Source organism: Gopherus flavomarginatus, chromosome 10, assembly GCF_025201925.1.
Source record: "Gopherus flavomarginatus isolate rGopFla2 chromosome 10, rGopFla2.mat.asm, whole genome shotgun sequence".
NCBI lineage: Eukaryota > Metazoa > Chordata > Testudines > Testudinidae > Gopherus > Gopherus flavomarginatus.
The window spans coordinates 62790218-62816916 of record NC_066626.1 but is presented as its reverse complement, the minus strand read 5'-3'; the positions used below and the strand labels follow the sequence as shown (position 1 = coordinate 62816916).

Sequence of the window (26699 nt, the reverse complement as noted above, 5' to 3'; positions counted from 1 at the left end):
CATTCTGTCACCGCTGCTGTCTCCATGAGGTGTTCATCCTGTCTCCAGGCTTCCGGCTTTCCAAAAAATGCTGCAGAATACGATTGATGATTTGCCCTTTGAGGGCTCTAAGTGTTCTCTGCCAGGACAGATGACATGTGAAGGACTCTCATGCAACACTTCACTTCTTGAGAGCTATATTCCTGCTGCTAAAAGAAAACTATTTAAATCACACCTCTACCTGAGACCATTGTTCTATCAGAGAACCTAAGAGAAGATCAAGAACTTCTCAATGTCACCAGGCATCTTCCACTGAGGCGGGCCCTTCCCACAAGACAGTTACTACCTCAAAGTCATTTTGACTCTACAATTGAGGATGACACATTGATGATATCTCCTCCCTTTTGATTATGCCTGTCTCTTTTTTACTGTGCTTTGCAGAACATCAGGCTGGACAAATACATACTTAGCACAGTAAAGGAGGGATATGTAATCCAGTTCATCTCCCTCCCTTTTTCCAACCCACCTTCCCCATCCCTTTTCTGGACCCTTCTTAGAAGAAGCTCATGTTACTTCAGGAGCCTATGGTCTCTTCTAGACTTCGGAGAAATAGAGGAAGTTCCTTACCAGCACAGAAGGAAAGGATTTTATTACTGGTACTTCCTGGTCCCAAAGAAATCTGGTGGCTTCCACCCCATCCTAGATGTAAGAAAGCTGAACAAATTCATCAAGAAAATCAAGTTCAGGTCACTTCCACATGGTAATACCTCCCTCCCACAGGAAGTACCATCAATTTCTGATAGACATGAACCACTGCCAGTACACTGTGCTTTCTTTTGGCTCGTCTTGAGCCCCAAGAGTTTTCACCAAGTGCATAACAGCAGTTGTTTGGGATTCAAATATATCCCTACGTGCACAATTGGCTGGTTCAAGCAGTATTAAGAAATCATGTCCAGAACAGTGTCCTAGTAATCAGGTTGATGTTCTCCCTTCTTGGCCTGAAAATAATATTGGACAAATCACAGATACAATAAACTCAGGGCATAATTTTTATAGGAGCAGATCTCTACACTGGAACAGCCATGGCTTATCTTCCACAGGAACAGTTCCAATCTATAACCTTCCTTTCAGAAAGCTATCCAATAATTATCATATGATCCTGTATTCAGCTTCTCAGACACATGGCTTTGTGTGTGTATGTAAGACCACATGCCGGACTTCACCTCTGCTGTCTGCAAGCTTGGCTTCATTCAGTATATCAACGTTGTAGGCATTCTCTGAACATGTGGATTTGCGTACCTGCATGGGTGCTTCAGTCTCTAGATTGATAAATGTATGCAAGGGAGTTCTGATTCTGTACTCAGAACCATCAATGACTCTGGCTAGAGATGCATCTACAAAAGGCTGGTGGTCCATCTCAGTCAACTTCAGGCTCAAGATGTTTGGCTGCCTCATGAAATTTTCCCCCATATAACCATGCTGGAGTTTAGGGCCGTATGTTGGCCCTGCAAAATATTTATGCCCACCATCAAGAATCAGGTGATTCAAGTTCTCACAGACAATACAACTCCTATATTTTATCTGAACAAGCAGGGAGTCATCTAAATTGTGCTAGAAAGCTAGCATCCTGTAGCATCTGTGTATTTGTCTCAAAGTGTCCCTGAAGCCTTCCATCTTCCTGAAGTGAGGAACACTCTAGCAGATTCCCTCGGCAGGGTTTTCATAGACCCATACAAATAGTCAATTAGGCTGGATGTTCTACTCCAGGTTTTCCACCACTAGGGATACCCAACAATAGATATGTTTGCAACAAACCTCAACAGCAAATATATGAGATTTGCTCGAGGGCGGGTTGCAGCCTGGGTTCCATCACAGGTGCTTTCTGCTTCCTTGGTTCAGTCATCTTTTACTTTATTCTTTCCCGTTCTTTTCATTCCAAGGGTCCTCAGGAGGCTGAAACAAAACAAAGCATCACTAATCCTCATTGCACCAGCATGGTCCAGACAGTATTGGTTCACTTCTATTTCTGCATTACATCTGCCAGTGGACCGTTTTTCCATATTTTCTCATCCTCCTGTTTCTTGAGCTTTTAAAGGGCCTGGTCAATGTTTACCCTCCTGTGTCTGATCTGGTACCTGTATGGGATTTGAATCTAGTTCTTTTCAAACTGATAGGAACTTCATTTGAGCCTATGGCCACAACTTCATTATCTTTATTGACAATGCAGACAGTGTTTTTGGTGGAAAGCACTTCTGATAGGAGGATTTCGGTGCTTGAAGCTGCTTTAGCTGATCCTTCTTTTACTGTTTTTTTTAATAAGAATGATGTGGTCCTTAGGGCACATCCTATGTTTATGCCCAAGGTAGTGTTAGCTTTCCACCTAAATCAAACAATTAATCTTCACTTGTCTTTCCTGAAACCCCATTCATCTAAGGCAGAGGAGGCTCTTCATACCTTGCATATTCATTCAGATGTGGCTTTTCTTGGACTGTGGTAGATCCTTTGGGACTACAACATGGCTCTTTGTAAGCTATGCAGCAAGAATTAAGGGTCAATCAGTGTCATCTCAGCAAATCTCACACTGGGTCTCTGACTGTATCAACTCTGTTATGACCTTGCTAAAGTCTCCTCCATCAAAAGTAACTGCTTATTCCACCAGGGCTCAGTTCACTACATCAGCGTTCCTGAGTAAAGTCCCAATCGCTGATATACGCAAGGTGGCAACCTGGTCATCTGCGTATACTTTTCTCTACTCATTATGACTCTGGACATGCACACACCTACAGTGGAACGTACATGTACACAACACGTCTCAAAGAACAAAAATTACTGCACAATAAGTAACCATGTTTTTTTACTACTTTAGCTCAAGCTATAGAGTTTCATGGTTTTAGAACTGGAGATCCTAGATGCAGTCCCCAGCGAGAACCCATGATAGCTGTGATTACATTTGCATCCATCAGGGATTTAGGATAATATAAAGGGCTTATCCTTCAATTTTATAACAAGGCTCTGTGCAACTGCTAAATCCAATCCTAAAAGTAGGATAAATATGTTATCTGGGCTGGGTCTGAAAACTTGGGCTGTCTAGTCTTCTTGATCCACAGCAGCTCTCCCATGGATACCAAGAGGAGGCTTGCAAAGATCCAGGGTAGAATTATTATATCGTATTTTTAAGTCCCAGTCCTGCACAAGATTCTGGTAGAGGAGGCCCCTGTGGAGTACAGCCTCCACTGCAGTCATTCCCTTTCCTGTCCTTGGTCCTAGTTACAGAAAATTGGGGCAGGTAAACATCAGCCTGTTTTGCCCTCTGAGAACTGAAGCACATCTTCAAAGGACTGTGGTTACAGAAATGTGCTCTTTGTTGGCACAAGTGGTTTCCTTCTTCCTCCCTCCCCACCTTGCGTGTTTGTGATGCAGGGGGAAGTTAGAATCTGGGAGGACAAAGGTTTATTGAAATGAAATTCAGTCTGAGCTCTTGATTAAAAACTAAGACCATCCTGTCTTAAGTAACTTGATATATTGCTAAAGGTCAACTGTGATACAGATCCTGCGCTTATCTAATTCTGCCTGTATATGCCCCAACAGCATAATTTGAGGCTTCTCAATTTTAGTTACTTTATCTTGTATTATAATAATGATCATTATACAGTTTCATAATTGTTCATTGCATTTTTCGGACAAATAAAAAGACAAGTCCCTATTCTGAGGATCTTACAGTGTAAGGATCTGATCTTGTTCCTTTGAAAATAATGGAAGTTTTGCATTGACTTTAGTGGGAACAGTGCTGAGCCATAAATTAGACTTAAAACAGCAAAGGATAACAATAAACAAAGGAAACTGTTGTTATCATTGTCCTGAGTCTCATTTGCCAAATAATAAGTTGTACACTCCTCAAAAATAATCAATGGCAGATAAACTGCATATACTGCTGCTACAACTGCTCTCTCACTCCTATTTAGTATTTGAGAGTCAAAACAAGAATCTGTTTCTCTGAATTTTCTCAGTTAGTGAAGTGCCTGCTCAGGAAACGTAAGTTACTGTAAAAGGGAAAAAACAGAAATACTGTTGATGAGATCAAAGTTTACTATTGATGCATGTATGGTTTAATGGCACTTAACTCAGCAACATCACTAACACTTTTATTCTGCCCATCTTTTATAGTAAATTATTCTGTTGTGTTATATTTTAATGGACTGTAGGAGTGCCCTATTGGATGCTGTTCTGGTTTGATGAACAGCACCAAATCTTTTTTATATATGTGGCATGTATTTCGCTTAGAGTGTGGCTGTGGTGTATTGCAGCAAAAGGGGAACATACTGATTCTTATAACTGACGATCAATAAAGTGTATCTCTCTTTCCTGCCTTGGCCGAGCCTAGTGAGTCATGGAAATAAATTATATTTGCCTGTTACAGCTATAGCTTTCAGCAGTTTCTGTTATGGATGCTATTTAGTGCTATAAGCTAACTTTGTTTTATATGCTGGAAGTCCTACTTACTGCGGAACTGCTGTACATGGATTTATAATACTATAACTAATGGATAGTGCTCTAAGGTCCTGACCCAAAGCCTACTGAAGGTATTGGAAAGACTTATTGAGAGGAAACTCCAGCAAATTCAATTCTCTTTGGTAAGGAAATTTATATGAGATAAACCCTTTATGGTTTTGCCTCAAATCTTTCATAAAGCTGAAAAAGGACTGTTTTTTTCTGGGTCAGAAAACTAACTAAGGCCTGGTGTGATAGAGCTGGCCTGAAAAAGAAGACACTAAAAACAACCTTTTCTGATATGGGGGCATGGGGACCGAGCTGTTTGTTTAAACAATGCTATTTAAACTGCAGGGCATGCTGGATCATTGGTAGTGCAATTGCTTTTTAAGTGAACCAAGGCTGTATGGGTTTATTCTTCTTCTCTTCTCTGTTACCTAGCCTGGTCTCCATAATCCTATTTCGGCCATATATTAACTGACTTAAAGCCATCCTCTCACTGCTCTGCTCTGTTCTGCTCTACTTGTTTGATAGGGAATATAAAAGTCTGCAACAGCTCAAGGCCTCAGTAAACAGATATCAACATTTCTGCCGAGGTGGTCTGGAATTAACTTTGGCAGATATTTTAGGCATCTTGGTTTCCACGGATGTCACATTTTGCTCGGTGGGGTTGGAAGGCAAGAAAAGGGAGGAGGCTCTTTGATTGTAAAAATGCTCTCCTGTGATGAAAATATAGTCATGGTTCCAAATGAAAATTTGCAGTAACAAGGAACAATAAGCCCAGCAATCTTTTCTTGCAGAACTTTTGACAGGTTTGAGGGAAGTGAAGAGGCACTTCACACTTTCAGTTTTCAGCAGCCTTTATCTCTGCATTTTCAGATTGTTTAATAGGACGTAGCAGATGAAAGAGAAATTCAGTTTGTTCACTGAAAGATACAAGAACCAATAGAGATTTTACACCGCCACTTCCAGTCCAGAGATTGTACAGGGAGAAAGTTCATTTCAAACCTATGAAGATAACAGTCTCTATCAATGAGATATCTACAGAGTAAATAACTTTTTCAGTGTTTCTTCCACTTGAGTTGCTACTGACCACCTGTCTACTGTATGAAGACAGAGAATCAGAGCTTTAAGGAATCCACTTCAGTGCATAGTCCCAGGGGAAAATGCCCTTTCAGCACTGAGCTACTCCTTTTATTTTGCAATGATTTATTTACAGCATCATGAGAAAGGAGATAGCAAAGATGGGTCAAGTTCAGGAGTATCCTGTGATTTTGTAGTTTATTGGTGAGCTAACTATCTTGTATAGCAGCTATCAGGAAAATATTTCATGTCATGCAACGACTAGGCTATCTGATATTTTTGTTCTTAAAAATGAAAGTTGTCAATTGTCAGTCAATTTTAATTTTGCCAAAAAATATGCCAGTCTCAGCACAAATAAAAGCAAATTATTTCATTAATGTTCATAGTGTTACAAGTACTTTTCAGGAGTTTAAAGGTTTTTAATCATTAAAATTTTGTAAGCTAAAAGATCACTTTGTCATTAGACACTTGAATTTATGTTCAATTCCAAGAGAATTAGTGGCAACCCTCTTTCCTGATACTTTCAAAACTAGAGAGGACAAAGGAAATGTACTGGTGGGAATAATCCTGCCAGGACCGCAAACCACCTGCAGTCCCTTTCTTCAACCCACTGATATTCTGAGTTGCTTTTTAACCACGAGGATTTATGAGGTTGTGTCACAGCACAAAATCTAATTCTGTGATAGCTGAATATACTGGTGTTGGCGAAAGCTTTTTTGAGGAATTCTGTTACAAATCCCTGTTTCCAGGGGATAACAACTCAGCAAAAAATAGTCTTAAAATGGGTTTTAAAATGGCATACCAGGGCTCATAGCAGGAGAACAGCATTGTGAACATATAGACAATCATTTTGCAAGATTGCCCATTGGCAGCTCTTAAAGGGGTTTGCTTTTCGCCAGCAAAATAAAAAAATCATCTTTTAGGAATCACACTCACTAGACATATATTACTTCAGTTCTTAGCAACAGTTGACTTCTTTTTGTATTTCTAAGCATAGCTGTAAGACAAACAGTTAAAAATTGGCTGCTCTGTATCCATAATAACTACAATGAGGAGTCAGCTCCATTTCTCAGCTTCCACAGATTTCAGGAGCATTTGCTTCATGCATTTGTGTTGGCCCATCTCTGTTTAAGAGCACATCTACAGTATTGCTGTCCCAATTGGCGAACCTTACCATAAGTGCTTCCTTCACTGGCAGTGTTAGCATTGGACATATCTTGCTTACATCCATTTCAGGTGTTCATAATCCATCACTTAAGGAGACTCTTTTTTTTTTTTTTTTTTACTGTTTCTCAGATTCAGTTCCTTCAAAGCTAAGGCAGAAATTCTGTCCATAATATGATTTTAAATGTCACTTGGTTGCACGGTATGTGGATTTCCCGCCCCCCCCCGCCCCTTTTAATTGTAACCAGGGTTCTAATTGGAACATTTTGTGAGAGAACTGTTTTCTGTGAGTCTGACTTTTGTAAGGAAAGGAAAGGAGTAAGAAGTAGGATTGCTGTTATTTTAATGAATGGTGTTCAGTTCTATTATTTCTGAAATGGTAACATAATTTTTCTTTTCCATTCAGTGGGTTAGAGAGTTTTCACTGAAAATAAATAGGATCTTAATGGACATTGTAAAAGTGGTTATGGACAGTAATGGCTATTAGAGTGCTTGCAGTTTTCCAGCAAGTTGCATATAATTTAGTCATAAAAATCAAATTTTCTTTGTTAAAAATGCAATGAAAACATATTGGAATGTTTAATGTTAAAAATGATGCTGCCATCAGAGTTGTGTAGCTTGTAATATTTAATAATACATCAGGATTTAGTCATGTATTTCACGGAATATATTTGGAAAACATGTTTTAAAGTAATAAGATTGATGTAACCACAGCACTGAATATTTACTGAACGTATTCAGGGTCAACTTGATAAGCGTTTTCTCCAAATATTTTGCTAAGATAGTTATACAAAAAAACTTATTGGTGCAAAATGAGCTAATAATAATGATAAACATTCATTATATATTCTACCTTATTTTTATTGATTAACTCAATATAGAGGCACACCATAGCAGCACTGTATGTTAGTTTGTCAGCAGTGTCATTAAGTCCTCATAGAAAGAGATGGAATGCTCAGATGGCTTTAATTAAAGAAAAATCAAAATACTTTCCACTGCACTTCTATAAGCAGTTGTAAAGTCACAAGGAGATGATGATGGGCATCTATCTATCTATCTATCTAATCTTGAATAGCATTAAAAACAAACACAGAAGGGAATAACTCATTGCTGTATCAGAACTTACATTATCAAGAATTAAGCTTTGTATGACAATACAGTAGAACCTCAGAGTTAAGAACACTTGGGAATGGAGGCTGTTCGTAACTCTGAAATGTCCATAACTCTGAACAAAACGTTATAGCTGTTCTTTCAAAAGCTTATAACTGAAAAAAATGCTGCTTTCCCTTTATTTTTAGTAGTGTACGTTTAACACAGTACTGTACTCTATTTGCCTTTTTATTTTTTTTTGTCTCTGCCTGATGTGTACTTCTGGTTCCAAATGAGGTGTGCGTGATTGACTGGCCAGTTCGTAACTCTGGTGTTCGTAACTCTGACGTTCTACTGTACAACCCAGAGATCTCAGTCCTGCATGAGGATCTGCTAGAGTGAATCCTTGCACCTGTACAGAGTCCCATTGACTTTAGGAGACTAGCAGATCCTGATGCAGGATCACAACCTTAAGCTGTGCTGATGTTTCAGCTTTGTTGGCCTTCACAGGCATGGAAGAGAGAATGATTCTAAGGAAGGGAGGATGTGGAAAAGTTGAAATTACTGTGGCTTACAGGAGGAGAAAGGGGTGAAGGAGAAAAGAGGAGAGGAAGAGACTTGCAGGAGAGAGAGAGAGAGGTGCTGGGTAAGAAGAGAGAGGAAATGACACTGGAGAGAAGATAGATCAATTGAGAGAATAAAGAGGTTTGAGGAGAAGAGTATGGGGGAGAGAGAAGGAAAGAGACTGAAAGAGAAGGAAGGAAAGAACACTGGGACAGAGAAGGGGGGGAGAGAAAGAGAAGAAAGACTAACTGACAAGCTGCTCTGTTATCTGACTGATAGCCACAAAGAAATCACAGGTTGGTCTCATGTAACAATAATAATACCTAGCTCTCATGTAGCAAGTTTCAGAGTGCTTTACAGAGGAGGTCAGCATCATTAGTCCCGTTTTACAGGTGGGGGAAGTGAGGCACAGAGACTTGTGCAAGGTCAATGGCAAGGCCAGGGATAGAACCCAGGTCTTCTGAGTCCCAGTTCAGTTCTCTTCCTGCTAGGCCCCACTGCCTCATATTCAGCCCACTATTGCATTGGCATGTGGTAATATTGCATTTTGGGGCAGTGTTCTCATCCAGCGATACAATAGTATCGTGTTACGAGTTCATTCCCATCTTTCCTAACACTCCCGTGCTGCTGTAAAATGGCTATCTTCTGGGATAATAACCTGGTAGTCCAGCAGAATGAATGGAATAGCAGTCAAACACAAGTACCCTGCAGGAATCACATGAAAGGAGCTACATGTGGCTTGAGCACCAGAGTTTTCTAAGCTCTCCCCTTTTTTGTGTTACTCAAAGTATCTCCACTACCTGGCATTGTAGTCTGCTTCATTATTCACCACTCACTAGAACGTCGCTATAATATTGGAAACTTTTCGATTTACAGTAAATTCTCCATTTCTAGTACAAATCCTATGTACTGGTGTCTTTTCTATTTGTTTAGGCCAGATGATACGTACTCGGTCCATAATTATGCAGTCACAAGGAGAAGGAAGGCTATGTCCTACACAGCTCACCCAGTACAGAAACTGTCCTGTAAAACCCTGCTACACTTGGATTCTCGGGGCATGGTCACCATGCAAAGTAGAGGTATGTTGTTGTTATGCTTATGAGGCGCTTCTCAAGTGATGCTCGTAGAAAAGCATTTCATAACGACAAATGGCACAATTAGGTGGCACAATTAATTTATACAGCTTTTCAGAGATCTAAGTATTTTTGCTGCCATTTAGACCATGCTAACATCCACTTTAAAACAAAATGAGTTCATCATGAGTAGAACTATTGTGTTTTATCCAGTCATTAGATTAATAGATTCCAAGGCCTGAAGGGACCATTGTGATCATCTAGTCTGACTTGCTGTATAACACAGGCCATCGAACTTCCCCAAAATAACTCCTTTGAACATATATTTTAGATAAACATCCAATATTGTTTTAAAAATTGCCAGTGATGGAGAATCCATCACAACTCTTGGTAAATTGTTCCAATGGCTAATTACCCTCACTTTGCCGACTTGCACCTTATTTCCAGTCTGAATTTATTTAACTTCATCTTCCAGCCAGTGGACCACGTTATACCTTTCTCTGCTAGATTAAAGAGCCCATTCTCAAATATGTGTTCCCCATGTAGGTACTTACAGGCTGCACTGAAGTCACAGCTTTAGAAACTAACTGTAACAGTGCAAGTCATAACAGTGTACACATATATCAGTACCGAACTGAGTTCCACCAACTCTTCCTGGAGTGCAGCTCTAGCAAACCATTATATAATTACTTACAGCAATGCTAGCAAGCAAATGTATGTAGCAGATTTTGGAAGTAGTAATAACAATGACCCCAAGAATAACTGATGTCCCTAGACATTTATAATGTCTTAAACACTTCAATTTAAAGTTATTCTGTGGAGTGTTGATTACTTCTTCTTAGTGGAGTTATCAAAATGTCCTGCAAATGTAAAAGACTCTTAAATTGCAATGCATAGCACACATACCCTCCTTGCTTTGTTATCAATGGGAATCTGCATTTTCTCACTATCTTCATGTTGCTTTGTGCTTGCACTGATTTATCTTACACTTTTCCCCCCTCTCCTTAGTAATTGATGTGAATTAATTTGTAATTAAATTGATGTGAATTTTCTACACCGAAGTTACTCCTACAGAGTGAAATTTGCTTCACCTCCATTAACCCGTACTAACTGTCCTCCATGAGGAAGAAGTATGGGTGAAATGCCAAGAGGAAATCCACTCCCTTTACCCAGGGCACATGACCTCAGTGCAGATCTCACCATGGCTGCTGTTCCACACTAAGAGGCAAAGAGTGTTGGGGCCATTAGATGTGTGTGCAAGTGCAGATCCCCTGGCCTTTCTTCTGATCTACCCTTATCATGATGTAGCAGGCTTTGTGCCATCTTTTGCTCCCATATTTCTCCCATAGAAGGAAGAGAGGATACAGCAAGTGTGCCTGTGATGACTGCTGCAGCTGGTATAATCTAGAGCAGCCTTAGCCCATTGTAAATTGGAACTGGAACTGTTTTGACCCTTGGCCGGTCCACAATCAGGGAAGCAGCAAGATGACTTAGGGCCACCCTTTCCTTCTGCTCTTTTCAGTTCTGCTAAATACAAACCAGGTACAACTGATAATGTGACCCAGGCATGTAAATGTAATATTTTTGTAGCCCTAACTCCCTGGGATCTAATCTTGTCCAAGTAAACAGGGTTAGTTCTGATGAGTACTAGATGGGAGGCCTTTAATTGTAGGAAATAGTGCTGGTGATAAGGGAGTGGACACTACTCTCTGAGTTAGGTACTGAATCGACACCCTGACATATTGCTAAGATTATTAAGTTGACGGCACCTTTTGCAGAATAGAAGCATGTTAAATCTGGAGGCTGGCCAAATTTCAGCTGAGATGAAGTAATTACATCCTGTCTACCCCAGATTTCACCCTGCACTTTCAGTAGGATACAGTATTCTTCTTTCCTCCCTAAACTATTGTGTTGTCTTTCTGTGCTCTATTAAATGGCTGTCAGAGGTGGCTGCACTTCAGTGGGGGTTGGTGGAAGGAGGAGTGGTTCCTTTACAATGTATTTTAGCAAAGCTGTTAAGGAGGAGGCATGTTATATAAATGTAAGGCAATTTACTTCTAATTTTTTTCAGGGAACGAATCCTAAATTCACTTTCCAAGGTATCAAAAATCTTGTTTTTCACAGGTGTTCTGTTGAATCGACTTTGACTAAAATGACACCAGAAAAATCTGTTGTGAAAGTAGCCTGACATGGTTAAATAAACAATAATCTTAGTTATGAGTAGTCTACAATATTTATCTTTTCTGTATTATAGGATACCTGTAAAATATTCCGTGGTCTTAGAATAGTAACCATTTTAATCCTAAATTAGTTGTTTGGTATGAATGAGTAGAGCTGTTTGCATGCTTAGAAGTAGAGCCTGGCCCACCAGATGCTGTGCATTGCAGATTTTCACATTATTTAAGCCAGAGAGAGGTATTACTGTCAGTCTCTGTGTCCTAAAAAAGATACGTTGGAATGCACTTCTGGCGGTGATGGAATGCACTTCCAGCTCCCAAAGGCAGTGCCGTGGTTCAATGCAAGTCAAGCCCTGCTTACCACTGTCCATGAACCTGCATGCATCACAGGCCATTTCCAGTTGTGCAAGGAGCAAACCTGCAGCCTTCAAAGAGATGGAAAACCTTTTAGAAGCAGTGAACGTTACCAGTCCTAACGCAATAAGGTACATAAATGGCAGAAAATTAAACCTGAGTGTGAATGTTTCCCTCTATAACACCTGATCATAACCTGGATAAAAAACATCAACAACATGAAGTATTACTAATTTTTATTATTTGGGTACTAAGGGAACATGAGACATGTAGTTAAACATTAACAAATCATTTATCCAGGGCCTCAATGTCATTTAAATTAGATGCATTTAATGCCAAATTTCCAAAGGTATTTAGGCTCCTAAACGTGCAGAGAGGCTCCCAATGGGATTTGCAAAAGTGCCTAAGTGCCTAACTTTTATTAATTGGGAGTTGGGTGCCTAGACACTTTTAAAAAAGCACCTATTTGCATCATTTGGTGCCTAATACCATCAAAAATCTGGCCCTCAAAGTCTGATCATGCAGCCCTTTCTCACAAATACCCGAATAGGTGCTCACTGATGAGGGAAAGTGTTGCCCAATTGGGTCCTTAATTAATAACTCTTTTCCCTCAGGAGAGAGAACATTTACCAAGCAGACCTTACTCTTGGGAGCTATGTATGTCCAATAACCTCCTCAGGGATCTTCCTCTGTTTATCACCTGTTATTCAATTTGGGCTGATTATTGATATCCTTACTCTAGCAAATTCCCACTGAACTCTACTGGATGGTTGGAACTTCAGGAATGGGTCCTACATAGTTTTAGGAAGCAAATAGGGACCAGTATTTTTCTCCTGCGTTATTTATGCACCACATATAGTAAAAGAGCAGGCTTTTCCTGTCCTCTGTAAATGGCATCATGACTTCCCATTTTCAAAAAGTATGATGATCCCTGCCACGAAAGGACGTTGTTAGGTTTGGTTGTTTGTAAAGCCAGCCTTAAATAATAAACAGAGGTCACCATTAAAGGGTAAACATTTACCACAGCATAATATCTAAGATACAGTAGCTATTTCCTATTCCAAGTACAGGGATATCCAGAGATATCAGTGATGTATCACAGTGTAGTAACTGTGTTGACAAAAGGCTGACTTTATAGTGGACAGCACTGTATTAGAGGTAGGTATTATTGTCGGCTAGAATAAGTGTCTTTTCATATCATCTTAGTCCTCTACAATACCGATTAGTCATTTCCTTGTGCTTTTCTTCTAAGTTTGAAATATACAGTAGTTTGATTAGATCCTGTCTGCTGAGAATTCCTTCCATATCATATTCTGTCTCCACCAGTAATTTCTAAGAACTCCAACCCAGTTTGGCACCTGGGTGAGCTATTCACTCACCATTAATCCAAGTCTGCAACAGAGGCTTCTGCAGTGAAATAGCAATTTAGAATAGTAAGTTACAAACAGACTAGATTGAAACACAATGTTGAAAACTTAATGTCTAGCTGCATACAGTAAATCTGCACTAATACTTCTCTTAGACATTTGATTACCAACTGCTTTAAATCCAACTCCTTATACCCTCACTTATATTTCACTACCTGTCAATGAGGAGGTGCAGAGAAAATGAGAAAGGTACTGCATGAATATGGGAAAGCCAGTCTTGAGATTCCTGCTACCAAGCCCAGTGCTGAATAAATATACTTGGTAGGTAGCCCTTTAGGTCTGTGACTGAGGTCCATTATTTTCAAAGAATCTACTGCCAGGTGATCCAGAGTATCACTTCCCAGAGTAGCCCAATAAAAGCAAAATTTTTACTTAAGAAGTTTTATAAAATGCTCATTTCCATAAAGCTCAAGCACATATGTAATAAATATATTAAATAAAGCACATATGTAATAAACATAACATCATTACAAGTCCACATCTTTAAATAGAGGACAACAAACCCCATCACCTACAACAGTTGGATCTTCCCTCCTCCCAATAGCATCCTTCAAGGTGTGATTGTCATTTTGTCATCTGTTTAATAAAAAGATATTGATTTTCCAATAAAATTAGTGCTTTTCAATAAGTATTCCACAGCAACCCTGAAGGGGTGTATAGCTCAGGTGACTGGTGGTAGGGTATGGAGCCTTTCAGCTTAGGTTCAGATATGATCTACTTCATGATAACCAAAAGTTGCTAAGCTTTTATGACAGGTCAGTAAGGTGCATGATATAAAGGAGTGGTCTCTGTCCACTTTTTCAATTGTTAATTGTCCACATAATAAAGAGAATAAACACATATGCTGTTGACACTATTTTCTGCCGTCTCATTGAAGAGTTCAAGGATTTTATTGTTATAAAGACTGACCATCTTTTAACCACTAAGATCAGAGTTGCGGTATATTGTCAGGGGAATGTATGGAAATCTACATTCCTTCCACCCATTACATATCCATTCTGTGGCGAAACTGAGGATTTCAGTTTCCAGTGCTGATTGGAAAGGTCTGAATATCATGAGAATATTTTCTAAAGCTCTATGAATTTCACACTTACTGATTATCCAGATGATCAAAAGCCAGTTCCAGTCATTGTGCTCTGTGAATTTGAATTCCTGCTGCAGAGTCACTGGGGTATTGTACTCTTCTTTACTTCCTTGTCCAAACTGTTTAGAGAATTACGCAGCTATTTAACAGTTATGGCCAATTCTACCCTAGAGATGACTACATCTTAGTGCTGGCTAAAGTAATTTCTGTATACATCATGCTCGCTCATGTCACTGAGGCCCAATCCCTGATAGGGCAGTGTGGAGCTGTACCTACCACCATCTCCATGTCCTGACCCTGAGAAGCTCCTGACAGCATCCTCCTGGTGTGCAGGAGAGGCAAGTGCACTGGTACGCTTCTTCATGCATGCAGCACACCTCCCCTTATAGTCCTGCCAGATCTGCTGATCAGTGCATATGGGGAGGAAGCTGGTACTTCCTGCCTGCCCAATCACAGCTGTTTCATAAAAGTGCAAGAAGGAGGTTTACCCTCCCTGCAACATTGCAAACCTGCAGAGGAGGTGGGCACAATCTAGTTACATAGGTCTGGATCCACAGAGGGTGTTAGGCATTGCAATGCTCAGAGTCACTTTACAGCGCCTGACTTTTGGGCACCTAGAAAATCACAGGAACAACACTGCAATCTGCAATACCTGTGTTAGGCACCTAGACATCCTATGCAATGAATCAGGAGAGAGAGTCACCTAAAAAATGTGATCTACAAAAGCCAGCATGCCAGGCAAGGTGCCATCTAAGCTAGACAGTGGGAGTTGTTGATGGGGGGTGTGACCTAAACTGTGCCTTACTCTCAGAAAGAGGTGCCTAAGTCCAGGCTGCAAGAAGTCATCTACCTCTGCTAGAGATCCACAAACAGGAACCCTTCTCCTGCAGTCAGGCAGCAAAGCGCCAAAGGCATTTCTTGTGAGAATGAGTTAGGTGCATGCCTTGCTCCACACAAAACGACTGGAGGAAGAGGTGGTGCTGCTGCCACTGCTGCCCAGTTTATAACTTTTAGCTAGACTACCCAAAACTAGTGATTAGTGCACTCACCTGGGACATGGGAAACCCAGATTCAACTCCCACCTCTGCCAGAGGAGAGTAAGGATTTTAATGGGTCTCTCCCACTTAGCAGAATAGTGCTCTAACCACTGAGCTATGGGATAGTCTGATGTGGGCTCCCTCAATCGCTTGTGTTGAAGCTCTTCCACTCTGAATAAAGAGTGACTGGAGCTGGGGCACTGGACCCTGGGTTTTCCATCTCACAGGTGGGTGCCATAAGCAGCAGGCTATAGAGTCAGTCTCACTCTCTCTCTCAGGTCCAGTGACTGCTCCAGTATGGATAAATACTTAAATGTAGGGGACGGGGAGGTGGGAGTGAGTTTAGGCACCTATATGGTTTGGCAGAAGTTTTAAGGATCACAGTGGAGCCTAAAACTGGGATTTATGTACCTAAATCCCAGATTTAGGTGCTTATGTGTGGGGTTTAGGCACCTAATACATTTGTGGATTGAGACTAGAGTCTGTAAAGCACTTTGAAATCCTTCCAGGTGAAAGTGCTATATAAATTCACTTATTATTATTTATTATTTGATTATTGTTTAAGTTAGCAACATGTGATTGTTATCTCTCACAGGGTGGACAATGCGGTGAAGGATTCCAAATCCGTAACCTCACGTGTATAGTTCATGATGCCTCTATGTCTGTTCCATCCAAGCAAGTAAAAAATGCATTTTGTGGAGAGCTGCCATCAAAAGACAATGCACTACAATTGCCATGTTCTGTGCCTTGCCCAGGTAAGCTCTCAGGGGGCAGGGATCCCTTTCTAGTTTTAACAGTCAGAACTAGTATCAGAAATCAAACCGCTATTAATTATTTGCATTGTGGTAACATCCTTCAATCAGGCTCAGGGCCCCATTGTTCTAATACAAGTACACAAGAAGATACAGCCCACAAAGAGCTTCTAATGTAATCCAAGACAAGACACAGCAGACTTTCTGCCAAGCAATTGGAGGGCATGGGGGAGAGAAAATGAAGGTGACAGTAATAAGAATTTGTGATTCTACAGATTAGCTGCATGTTTACCTTTATGATTTTAGATCTTTTGAAAGAGGTTTTCCATTATTTTGCAGATACAAAAATAACAGAAGAAGCCATGCTAGTGGGTTATAATTGGCATTATTTCCAAAAGACTAGCTGTATGTTTAAACCATCCTTTGAGGCTGTCTCTTTCAGATAACAGTGTTTTATTCTTTTGACGTGTAGGTGATTGCCATTTGACAGGATGGTCAGAGTGGAGCTCATGTGAGCTAACGTGTATTGATGGCAGGAGCTTTGAGACCACTGGTCGCCAGTCTCGATCAAGAACCTTTATCATTCAGTCTTTTGAAAACCGAGACAGCTGTCCTGAGCAAGTCTTGGAGACAAGGCCTTGTTCAGGTACTGAAGCCACAGCCCTTGGCTTTATTCCACTACAGGTTTATGTTTTTATAGTTATGGGAAGGTTAATTGCTTTGTCTTGTTTAAATTGTAGGAGGGAAATGTTATAACTATGCATGGAAAACTAGCCTTTGGAGAGATAATGAACGTACTGTGTGGTGCCAGCGTTCAGATGGTGTAAATGTCACAGGTATGTCTACAAAGCATGGGACACAATGTGGAAGCTTAGCTGAGAATTATTAGGGTTAGCATGGGAGGGAAATGTAAAGAGTTTTTAAAATTATGTGAAACTTGAAAGAAACAAAAACCATTGTTAGCTGATTTTGGACATAGATTTCCCAAAGCTCGGTTTGGATTGTCTGATTAGGTCCTTTTAATAATGACATATTTGTGTTCGAATTTAGCTAGGAAACACAGATATGAATTCACCAACTTCATATCAGATCATTGTAACAAATAGGATGTAAATGAGATGATTTGCCAATTTATGCCCAGGTTTTGTTGGTGATTCAAACACAAATATGAATTCACTAAAAAGGCCTGAGTGGGCCAGTTTGTATATCCGTTATCAGTGTGAGTGTTACATAATTTTAGAGAAAGAAGGAGAAACCACATGGGTGCTTGCAGATTCTGCAATTCTTCTTCCCTTTTGTGCACCAGGAATCTTCATCCACTCACCCCTCCACCTCTATCGATAGAAGAGCATACTATATGGTCAGCACTTCCAGGCCCAGTGAATCCACATGGTTTGCTAGTCCCTAGGATCTCTTTCTGGTTATATAAATGAGGAAATAGGTAGATATGAAAACAGAAATCTTCCCACCCTACTCCTATATATAAAGATTTTTTAAAAAAATGTTATATAACAAACGTTAGCTGCAAGGATAGCAAAGTTGTTAAAGGAGCTGGTTCTACAACAGGGTTCCAAAAAGAACTAGATAAACTCATGAGGATAGGTCCAGCAATGGCTATTAGCCAGGATGGGCAGGGATGGTTTGCCAGAAGCTGGGAATGAGCAGCAGGGAATGGATCACTTGATGATTATCTGTTCTGTTCATTCCCTCTGGGGCACCTGGCACTGGCAACCTTCGGAAGTCAGGATACTGGGCTAGATGGACCTTTGGTCTGACCCAGTATGGTCGTTCTTATGTTCGCATTTTCCATATTCACATGAAAGCTTCAAGCAGTACAAGGAGTAGTGGACGCTAGTGTGGATTAGACGCCAGTGTGAGATGCAGGAAATCTTCTAGACTTCTTGTGTGGCCTCAGGAACGTCATTTAATCTCTCTCTACCCCTTTTCCCCATCAGTAAAATGGATAAAAATTCCCTGCCTTGTGAAGCTAGCTTAACTAATGAGTCATACAGAGCTACTATGATGATGAAGCTCCATAGAAGAGCATATAAATAAATTTTAAAATAAGCAAAAAAATGCTATTCAACCCCAGAAAGATGAGCATTAATCTTTTTCAAAACATTATAAAATGTATTCTTGAAAGTACGTGGTGATGAGAATTTCTTTTACAGGAGGTTGTTCTGTTCACACCCAGCCTGCTGAAACCAGACACTGCAATCCAGAGTGCAAAAAACCATTCACCTACTGCACCCAGGTATGCGGCTGCTGCAGAAGATATTTTAGGAATTCTCTTATCTTGAACATCTTAGAAGCTTTCTAACCCCTCTAACAATGGTGTGTACATGACACCACCTAGAGATGATTCTGGGAATTTGTGTTTAGAATTTAGATCCTGAGGAGAAGGTGACTTGCACAAATCTGAGCTGGGTTGACTGATACATTTCTGGTTTGCTTTTTAATTAAGAGTTTTATCTGAGCTGTTGACTATAGATATGAGAGGTCTGGAACTTCTTTAAAGATGAGAGCTCAGAGACTTCTCCCTTTCTACTCCCTGGGAGGGGACAGAGAGAGCTAGGAGGAGGCAGTGACACATCCCCAAGCTAAAAGAGTCAGGCTGGTGCACAGAGAAGCAAACAACTAACCCCAGAGAGGTGGTATAGTAAGTACATCCCCCTGCCCACTGGGGGCTCTGCCAGGCACCCTGAGGTTGGATGTTTTCCCTGGAGAGGTTCGACTCCATGCCATCCCTTACTCTGGGGTATGCCTAATGGCCATGATCTAGACTGACATAAGCAAAGAGCTGTATTGGTCCCAGAATATTAGAGAGAGAGTGTGGGTGAGGTAATATCATTTCTCTCTCACCAACAGAAGTTGGTCCAATAAAAGCTATTACCTCACCCACCTTATCTCTAATAAACAGCATTTTCAAACTTGAGTGTCTTAGACACCTAAAGTGGCATGATTTACAAAGATGCTGGGCATCTGCAACACCTACCAGTGTCAACAGCAATAGCAGGTGCAGTGGGCTTTGAATCAAGCCCTAAGTGTCTGACTTCAAACATTGCTCTTTGAAAGGGTTCCCATGTTGTTGTTGTTTTCCTTTAAATTAGTGATAGTTTCTCAGCCATAACCACATATTAACAAGCTCTCTTTTTGTCTCAGAATGTGTAGCTACGGTTGGTTACACAGTTCTGTAAGCAGGCTCAGTGGGTGAAATCCTGGGTTCAGTGAAGTCAACAGCAAATCTTCCATTGACTTCACTGGATTTCATGTGGTATTTTTGGTCTCATCCATTGTATTTTGTAAGCCCTGTCTCTGTGGGTTTTCCTTTTATCTAGCGCTGATATTCTAGTTTGGCTGCTGTTGAAATTAATAAAATATTTTACTTTATTATTATGATTGGGAAAATATACTGTGTACATGGGCCTTTCACTGTCTGTGTGCATAGTGTAAGACATTTCTGAGAATATAAATATAAGCAAGTCACAGAATACTTGTGTGGGGGGAATCAGAAAAATATCACAGATTTCCTTGACATGCTTAGTAGAATGTACTATGTGGTTTAATACTAAACAAATATTTGTTGCTTAGAGTGGAGTCTGCAGTTGTGAGAGAGGATATACAGAAATAATGAGATCAAATGGTTTCCTGGATTACTGCATGAAGGTACCAGGTTTGGAAGATAAGAAAGCTGATGTTAAAACCAGTGCTGGAAAGAATAAACCTGTCAACTCAAAAATGCATGACATTTTCAAAGGATGGTCTATTCAGCCTTTTAATCCAGGTAAAAAAAATGAATAGAAAGAATATATATTTCTCTATAGAAGAAATACTTTGTAAATCTTAAAATCAAGGATTGTGAAGGAGAGTTTAAATTGTGAGACTAGTATGCTAGTTTGTATCTCTTCGTTTATTCCTTCACTGTCATATCCAGCATAATCATAATTTATTATGCTGAGATATAATAGAGACTGAATGAAGCAATAATGTTTGGCAAAAGCACCCCCATATGGAATTCTTGGAGTTACTTGGAATCACATCTGGCTACTAAATAGTGATGTTCTACAAATGTGCTTGGTACCAGGGAAAGACACCTTGCGTCATTAGCATTTCTAAAGGTCTTGAACATAAGATTTCTTACAGGTTTCATGACTGGAGACAAGTTTGATTAATCATGTGTTGTGTTTTGAAAGGATGTGGGGAAAAAATAGGCTAATGAATACAGACACAAACTGAATTTAGTTAAAAAGGGTTTACCCAGAAGAAAGAGATTATGTATTAGGTTGTGATACCTTTACAATGAGTAGCAATTTGTTCCTCAAGTAGTCCCATTGTGGAGTTAAGATGCTACAGTAGCTGTGAATTAGGGTATCACAATCTGGTCAGAAATTAGCATTTGTGCACTGACATGATATCTTGAGTTAATACTTATTTAAATACATGGCAGACTTCCTATTTGCTTCAATAGGAGGTGGATTTCACCCATGGATATAGTATCTGATTACCAGTTTAGATGTTATTCTTTATTGAGTAACCTAACCAACAATTCTGGGGAACAGCACAACTATAACAACTAGGTTTGGTTGGCAAAATTCTTCAATGGGAGAACTTCAGAAAATACAGAGTCTTCAGAAACAAACGCACTGGCTTGCTCTTCTAGCTTTGGTTGATCTTTTCTTCCCCACTGCAAATGTTTTAAAATTTTTATTTTACTTTTCCCCCATTTTGAAACAATATTTATAAGAGTAATTGTATGCCAAAAAACAATAGTGAAGAAACATCAAGATGGACATTTTGATAGACTGAAGTCTCAAGCGTACAAGTTAAGTTCCCCACAAGGAGATTAACTCTATAATACACAAAATGACTGTATTGTATTGTATTTCTTATGTTTGCAAATTAGTCTGTGATGATCACACAAAATTGGGAAATGTAATGAAAGTTCCTATTATATTATGCGGGACAGAGTTAAGGCTGCCTGAGTGTCTTGATATGTGTGATTTCAAATCAACTTTAATGTTACATTAGCTTATTTGGTTTGCATATAATAATAGATCTCTGTGTTTACTGTATCCAAGCTAATAGTACAGTCAGTGGTTTTTAGAACAGAGCATGGTCCAGAAAGAGAGGCAATATAACAACAGTGGTATGTGTGCCTTTCTCTAAAGTTTGACAGTTGATTTTTTAGTTCACTTGCTTGTTACATTTATAAGTATACGTAAAATTACATTTCATAACAACTTGGTGAGTCTGACATTTGTGTCCCCTAAGATGTTTTGCATGACCATGCATATCTAGTTTTGGAGCAAATGATAATTATTTATCTAATTACTATTAAACTACATTCTATGAAGCCAGAGTGCAGGTACAGAGACATTCCTCAAGTCAAGATGTAATTTAAATAATATTGTTTAAAATGTAAGGCTGGATGCTCCCCTGCATTTATACCAGCAAAGGAGAGCAGAAAGAAACAAATCAGGCGAGGGGGCTCTTTTTGTGTGACCACCTGGGTGTTTTCTAGGTCTCTGGTTTCTAGCTATCTGTGCTCAGGTTGAGAGGTGCAGCATGCTTCTCTCCTAACCCATTAAAAATATCAACAGCAAAGTCAGCAGACACTCCATGATGAGCCCTTCCCATAGAGGGAGATAGAATGCAACTGTTGAGGGTCATTGACTAAGGAATCATGATGCAGGAAAGAAATGCCTCAAGTGTAGCACAGAGGGACAGCTTTCCCATAAGATCAGAGCCTCTTTTCTTGGTGTTTTATGGTTTTTGGAGCCTGCATTCCTCTGCTTCTTGTAACTCCCCCAAGCTCCTTATAGAACATCTGTGATATCAAGGGAGTACTGAAGACCCATTGTACCACCACTGAAAACCCAGGCCAGCAAGGTGTTGGTAGCATTGGAAAGTGTAGTACCAGGTAAATTGCACTTCCCTCAAGAAATTAATTTTAAAAAAACAGTAATCTTTTAAAAAATCTCATCTCATCATTCAGATTGAAAATATAATAATTGGCTGCATCTGTGTGATGTTTCAACTCTTACATGAGATTGAGTTTTGTACAGTCTCTGGTCTGTTATTCCCACTGGCTCATGTTGACATTTGTTGACATCATCTGGAATTTATACCAAACAGCAAAATCCTGAAATGTCTTTCAGAACAAAAGATTTTGATTCAGAATTGTCAATTTTGTTAACCAGAAGGAAACGTTTCAGCATTCTCAAATTAAAACATTTCTCTTTGGGCCAGCTCAGTATTGAACTGTGTCCACCTGTGCCTCATAAAAGTTGTAGTTAGGTTGCCTTTTTTCCCCATTATCTTCTATGGACTGGACTCCCTACCTTGACTACTTTTCCCAGGATGCACTGTGGTCATCTGGCTCCTGTGACACACCACCGCAGGCCAGGAAGAGGGGAGACTGTGTCTATGTGGGATGACCTGAAATAAAATATTTCATTTTTATTTTTCCATACATACAATGAAGAAAAAACAGCAAAATCAAATTTTTCTTACAGAAAACAAATTTTTTTAAAATCAGAAAAGAGTTTGCCACAAAATTTCCAACCAGCTCTAGTTAGCTCCTAGCACCAGTTTCCAGTCAGTAATCTTAATTTTATTCTTATGTGTTAAGACATTATGCATTCTCTTTATATATAGACTGGTAAGAATTAGAAGTATTAGTAAAATAAAGCTTAATAAATGTGATTTGTATTCTGTCTCCTGTCCCCTCCCCCAACCCAATGTATTTTAAAATAGATGGTAGACTTAAGATTTGGGTGTACGGAGTATCCGCTGGTGGTTTTCTCATCATACTTTTCCTGATTTTTACATCCTATCTTGTTTGGTAAGTACTCTCAGTGTTTTGTTTGTTTGTATTTAAGTCATTTGAAATGCATGATAGTCAAATGCATCAGTGTCACCATGATATCATTCAGTGGGTCTCAAACTTCTTCACTGGCGACCCCTTTCACACAGCAAGCCTCTGAGTGCGACCCCCCTAATAAATTAAACACGCTTTTTAATATATATGACACCATTATAAATGCTGCAGATAACCGGGGTTTGGGGTGGAGGCTGACAGCTCGTGACCCCCAATGTAATAACCTCATCATCCCCTGAGGGGTCCCGACTTCCAGTTTGAGAACCCCTGATGGAATTGAATTAAAGCGGATATCAATTTGGCCCATTACTTTGTCCCAGGTGTTAGAATAATGCAAATTCTGCAAAAAGCTGCTCTAAGCTGCGTCACAACGAGGTAGAGAATCAGGCAGCTATAACTGTCTCCCTGACAGCTTGACAATTCTGCTGTGTCCAGAATCTAGCCCATACATATTTCCCTTGTTCTGCCTTTTTTACTCTAGGGGTGTATGTATTAAAACAGAATCTCTGTGTTTTTTAAGAATTTTTGTTCTAGTTACTTTCTTTTTTATCAAAGTCCAAACTACCCATTATTTGTGACCTCACAGGTTGAGAATATAGAGATGTTTAGGAGTACGATATCACAAGTATAATTCTATGAAATCCTTTGAGAAATAAGGAGTTTATAAAGTTCTGTGTAACAAATATTTCTACCTTTTTGCAATAAAAAAGGGGGGAAAGAAATGAGGATTTATGAGATACAGGCAGAATTGTTTCTAAATTGACTTGTTTCAGTTTTTCTGTGAGGTGCAGTTGCTCTTTTTTGTTTTTGCCTTGTGTACAGATTAAGAACAAAAATTATCTACATTTCAAATAGCACGTTAGCCTGCACTCTTTACTCAGGTGATAATTCTATTGAACTCAATAGGAATCTTCTTTCAGTAAGTGCAGAAATAGCCCTATAACTTGTATTCTTAAATGTGTCCAGTGTATGATAGGTGTCATGTAATTTGTGAATGGAAATAGCTGGAGCATAAAGTTTTATATATTTGTAGGGTTTCAAATGATATCTCAATTCACATTTTTGATTTCTGAAGCATGTTTTCATTTTTCTTTCAGCAAAAAAACAAAACAGCATCAAAGTACTCCTCCACAACAGAAGCCTCTGACCTTCGCATATGATGGAGACATGGACATGTAACATAAAAGAAATCCAAATGCATACTTCAACTGCCTTAACTGCTTACTCTTTTATAACTTTCAGATTCCTCAGTTTTTTGAGGAATCCCTTGACATGTAATATACCAGGCAGAATATAAATATTGCAAATGTGGAATTTTGCCTCTGGTTTATTTAAAAAATGGAGTCAAAGACCTTCAGATCTTGTGAAAATTTTTCCAAATTTTTCTTGTGAAAATGCATCTCTTCCTGTTTGACAATAGGAATAAAAAAAATACATTTTTTTAAATAACATTTACTTTAAAAAAAAGCATGACAATCCTATGGAAAATGTGACATTCAATGTAAATGACAAATTTGACACTTCATCATTATGCACTATATTAGTGCAGAGTTCCTTATTCTGCACATACTTCAACAATGAGTTTTCTAGTGTTTATGTTTAGTTCAAAAGACTTTGAAGCTAGATTGTGTATTTTGAGAATGCAAAAAAAAAAAGAATGTGTTGAAATAACTGGAATTCTCCGGGTTTTTAAAGTTACTGCTTTCTTATGCTGTTTTCTAGCCTGGAATATGATTTTGCAGCATTTCCATCAATAGGACAGAATAAGGATTGTTTAAATTTACAGCACAAGAAGTGATATAGGTGGTTTCCTACTGAATATGTTTTTTAAAGAGATGAGTAAATAGATGTTTTGATGAACGGGTAGAGAATTTGATTGTTTACAAATGTATTTTAAATTAGATCAAACCATGTAGATACATTCTGGCCATTTTAAATTATAATTCAGTTTAATTACTACAAACTCTGCTTTTGTAATTTAAATTTTCTTATCTGAAATATTTATACATTCTTTTTTGAATTTAATTATCTGACCTCATTTAATATACATCTGACACAACTACTGTTTGTAGAAGATCTTGCTTTTTTAAATGTTTGAAAAATACTGAAAAGTTACCATTGTAAACATCTTGGGAATATTCGAAGAAAATAAGTGTTTGTAATAGTATGTGTTGCAAGTAAGAAAGTGCCATCTTGTGGTATTGATATGTATTTATAAGCAAATAAAATGTTAGAGAGTGAGAATTTTGCTTCCAGTATATTGAATTAAATGTGTGTTAAAGACTTTCATTTTGACCCTTTAGTATGCCTCAAATCACACTCTGTACTGGATGAAAACCTTGGATAGTCCAGAGTTTTCACCTGAGTGGGTCTGGACATTGTCCCTTCTTCGAGTGATTGCTCATATCCATTCCAGGTAGGTGTGCCGCGCGTGCACATTTGCCGGAAAATTTTTTTTCCCTAGCAACTCCAGTGGGCCGGCAGGTCGCCCCCTAGAGTGGCGCCACTATGGCACTTGATATATACCCCTGCCAGCCCGCCCGCTTCTCAGTTCCTTCTTACCGCCGTGTCGGTTGCTGGAACTGTGGAGTGCAGCTTGCTGTCCTCCACGTCCCTAGCTCTCCTTTGTATACTGTTAGTAGTTGTAGTTGTAAATAGTTTCAAAACCAGTTTCAGGTAGTATAGTAGTTAGTTGTCTATTGTATATAATTATAGAACTTATTCGCGGGGTGGACCGTTGCCCTTCCCGACGCCCGGCACCGGGCTCATGCCTGGTTCGCCGGGCTTCAAGCAGTGCTCAGCATGCAAGAAGCCGATGCCGACTAGCGATCCCCACGACGTGTGCCTTAAGTGCCTGGGGGAATCGCACATCACTGAGAAGTGTCGTATCTGCAAGGCCTTTAAGCCTCGCACAAAGAAGGAGAGAGATCAAAGACTCCACGCTCTCCTAATGGAAGCGGCACTGACTCCGGTACCGGCAGCACAACCGGCCACCTCTACTCCGGCACCGGACTGCGCCGGCACCGGCAAGACTCCCCGGCACCGTCCATCCCCGGCACTGGGACCCGATCCAAGACCCTCGACGTCTGCAACACCATCTCGGCAGGCTCGAGTGGAGCGCCCGGCACCTACCTTGGCCGCGGCATCCCCTGCAGGGCTGCTGTCGACTCCGGGCCCGGAACGTCCATCGAGTCCGGCCCCTCCTAGCTCCCCCTTGAGATCGGGGGTCGAGCTGTTAGTCCCATCTACGCCGGAGACCTTCGCCTTGGCTCGGGACTTGATAGCGCTCACTGAGCCATCGCAGCCTCAACCCCCAGTACCCCTGGGGCGGGTGACCTCCAGAGGCAAGCCAATGCTGAGAGCGCCGTCTCCGGAGTCCAGGCACCGATCGCCCCGGAGACGTGAACGCTCGCGCTCTCGGTGCCGCTCGCAGTCCCAGCACCGTTCTTCTCGGCGGTACCGGTCACACTCGCGGCGCCGGTCAACATCTGCACGGTCCCTGTCTGGCTCCTCTTACCACCGGCACCGAGACTCTAGGAGCCGTTCGC

General features: G+C 40.1%; 1 protein-coding gene across 3 annotated transcripts in view; it reads left to right on the top strand.

Annotated features, from left to right (window-relative positions):
* Positions 1–25522, top strand: part of THSD7B (thrombospondin type 1 domain containing 7B) — a 539966-nt gene extending 514444 nt beyond the window's left edge. For all 3 annotated transcript variants that reach the window (XM_050969171.1, XM_050969170.1, XM_050969169.1), the window contains 8 exons: positions 9301–9446; positions 16115–16274; positions 16744–16917; positions 17012–17107; positions 18443–18525; positions 19863–20055; positions 23028–23115; positions 24249–25522. In XM_050969171.1, coding sequence (XP_050825128.1) covers positions 9301–9446; positions 16115–16274; positions 16744–16917; positions 17012–17107; positions 18443–18525; positions 19863–20055; positions 23028–23115; positions 24249–24330 — 1022 coding nt within the window. In that variant the 3' untranslated portion in view covers positions 24331–25522. The remainder of the gene's footprint in view (positions 1–9300; positions 9447–16114; positions 16275–16743; positions 16918–17011; positions 17108–18442; positions 18526–19862; positions 20056–23027; positions 23116–24248) is intronic.
* The last annotated feature ends 1177 nt before the right edge of the window (positions 25523–26699 follow it).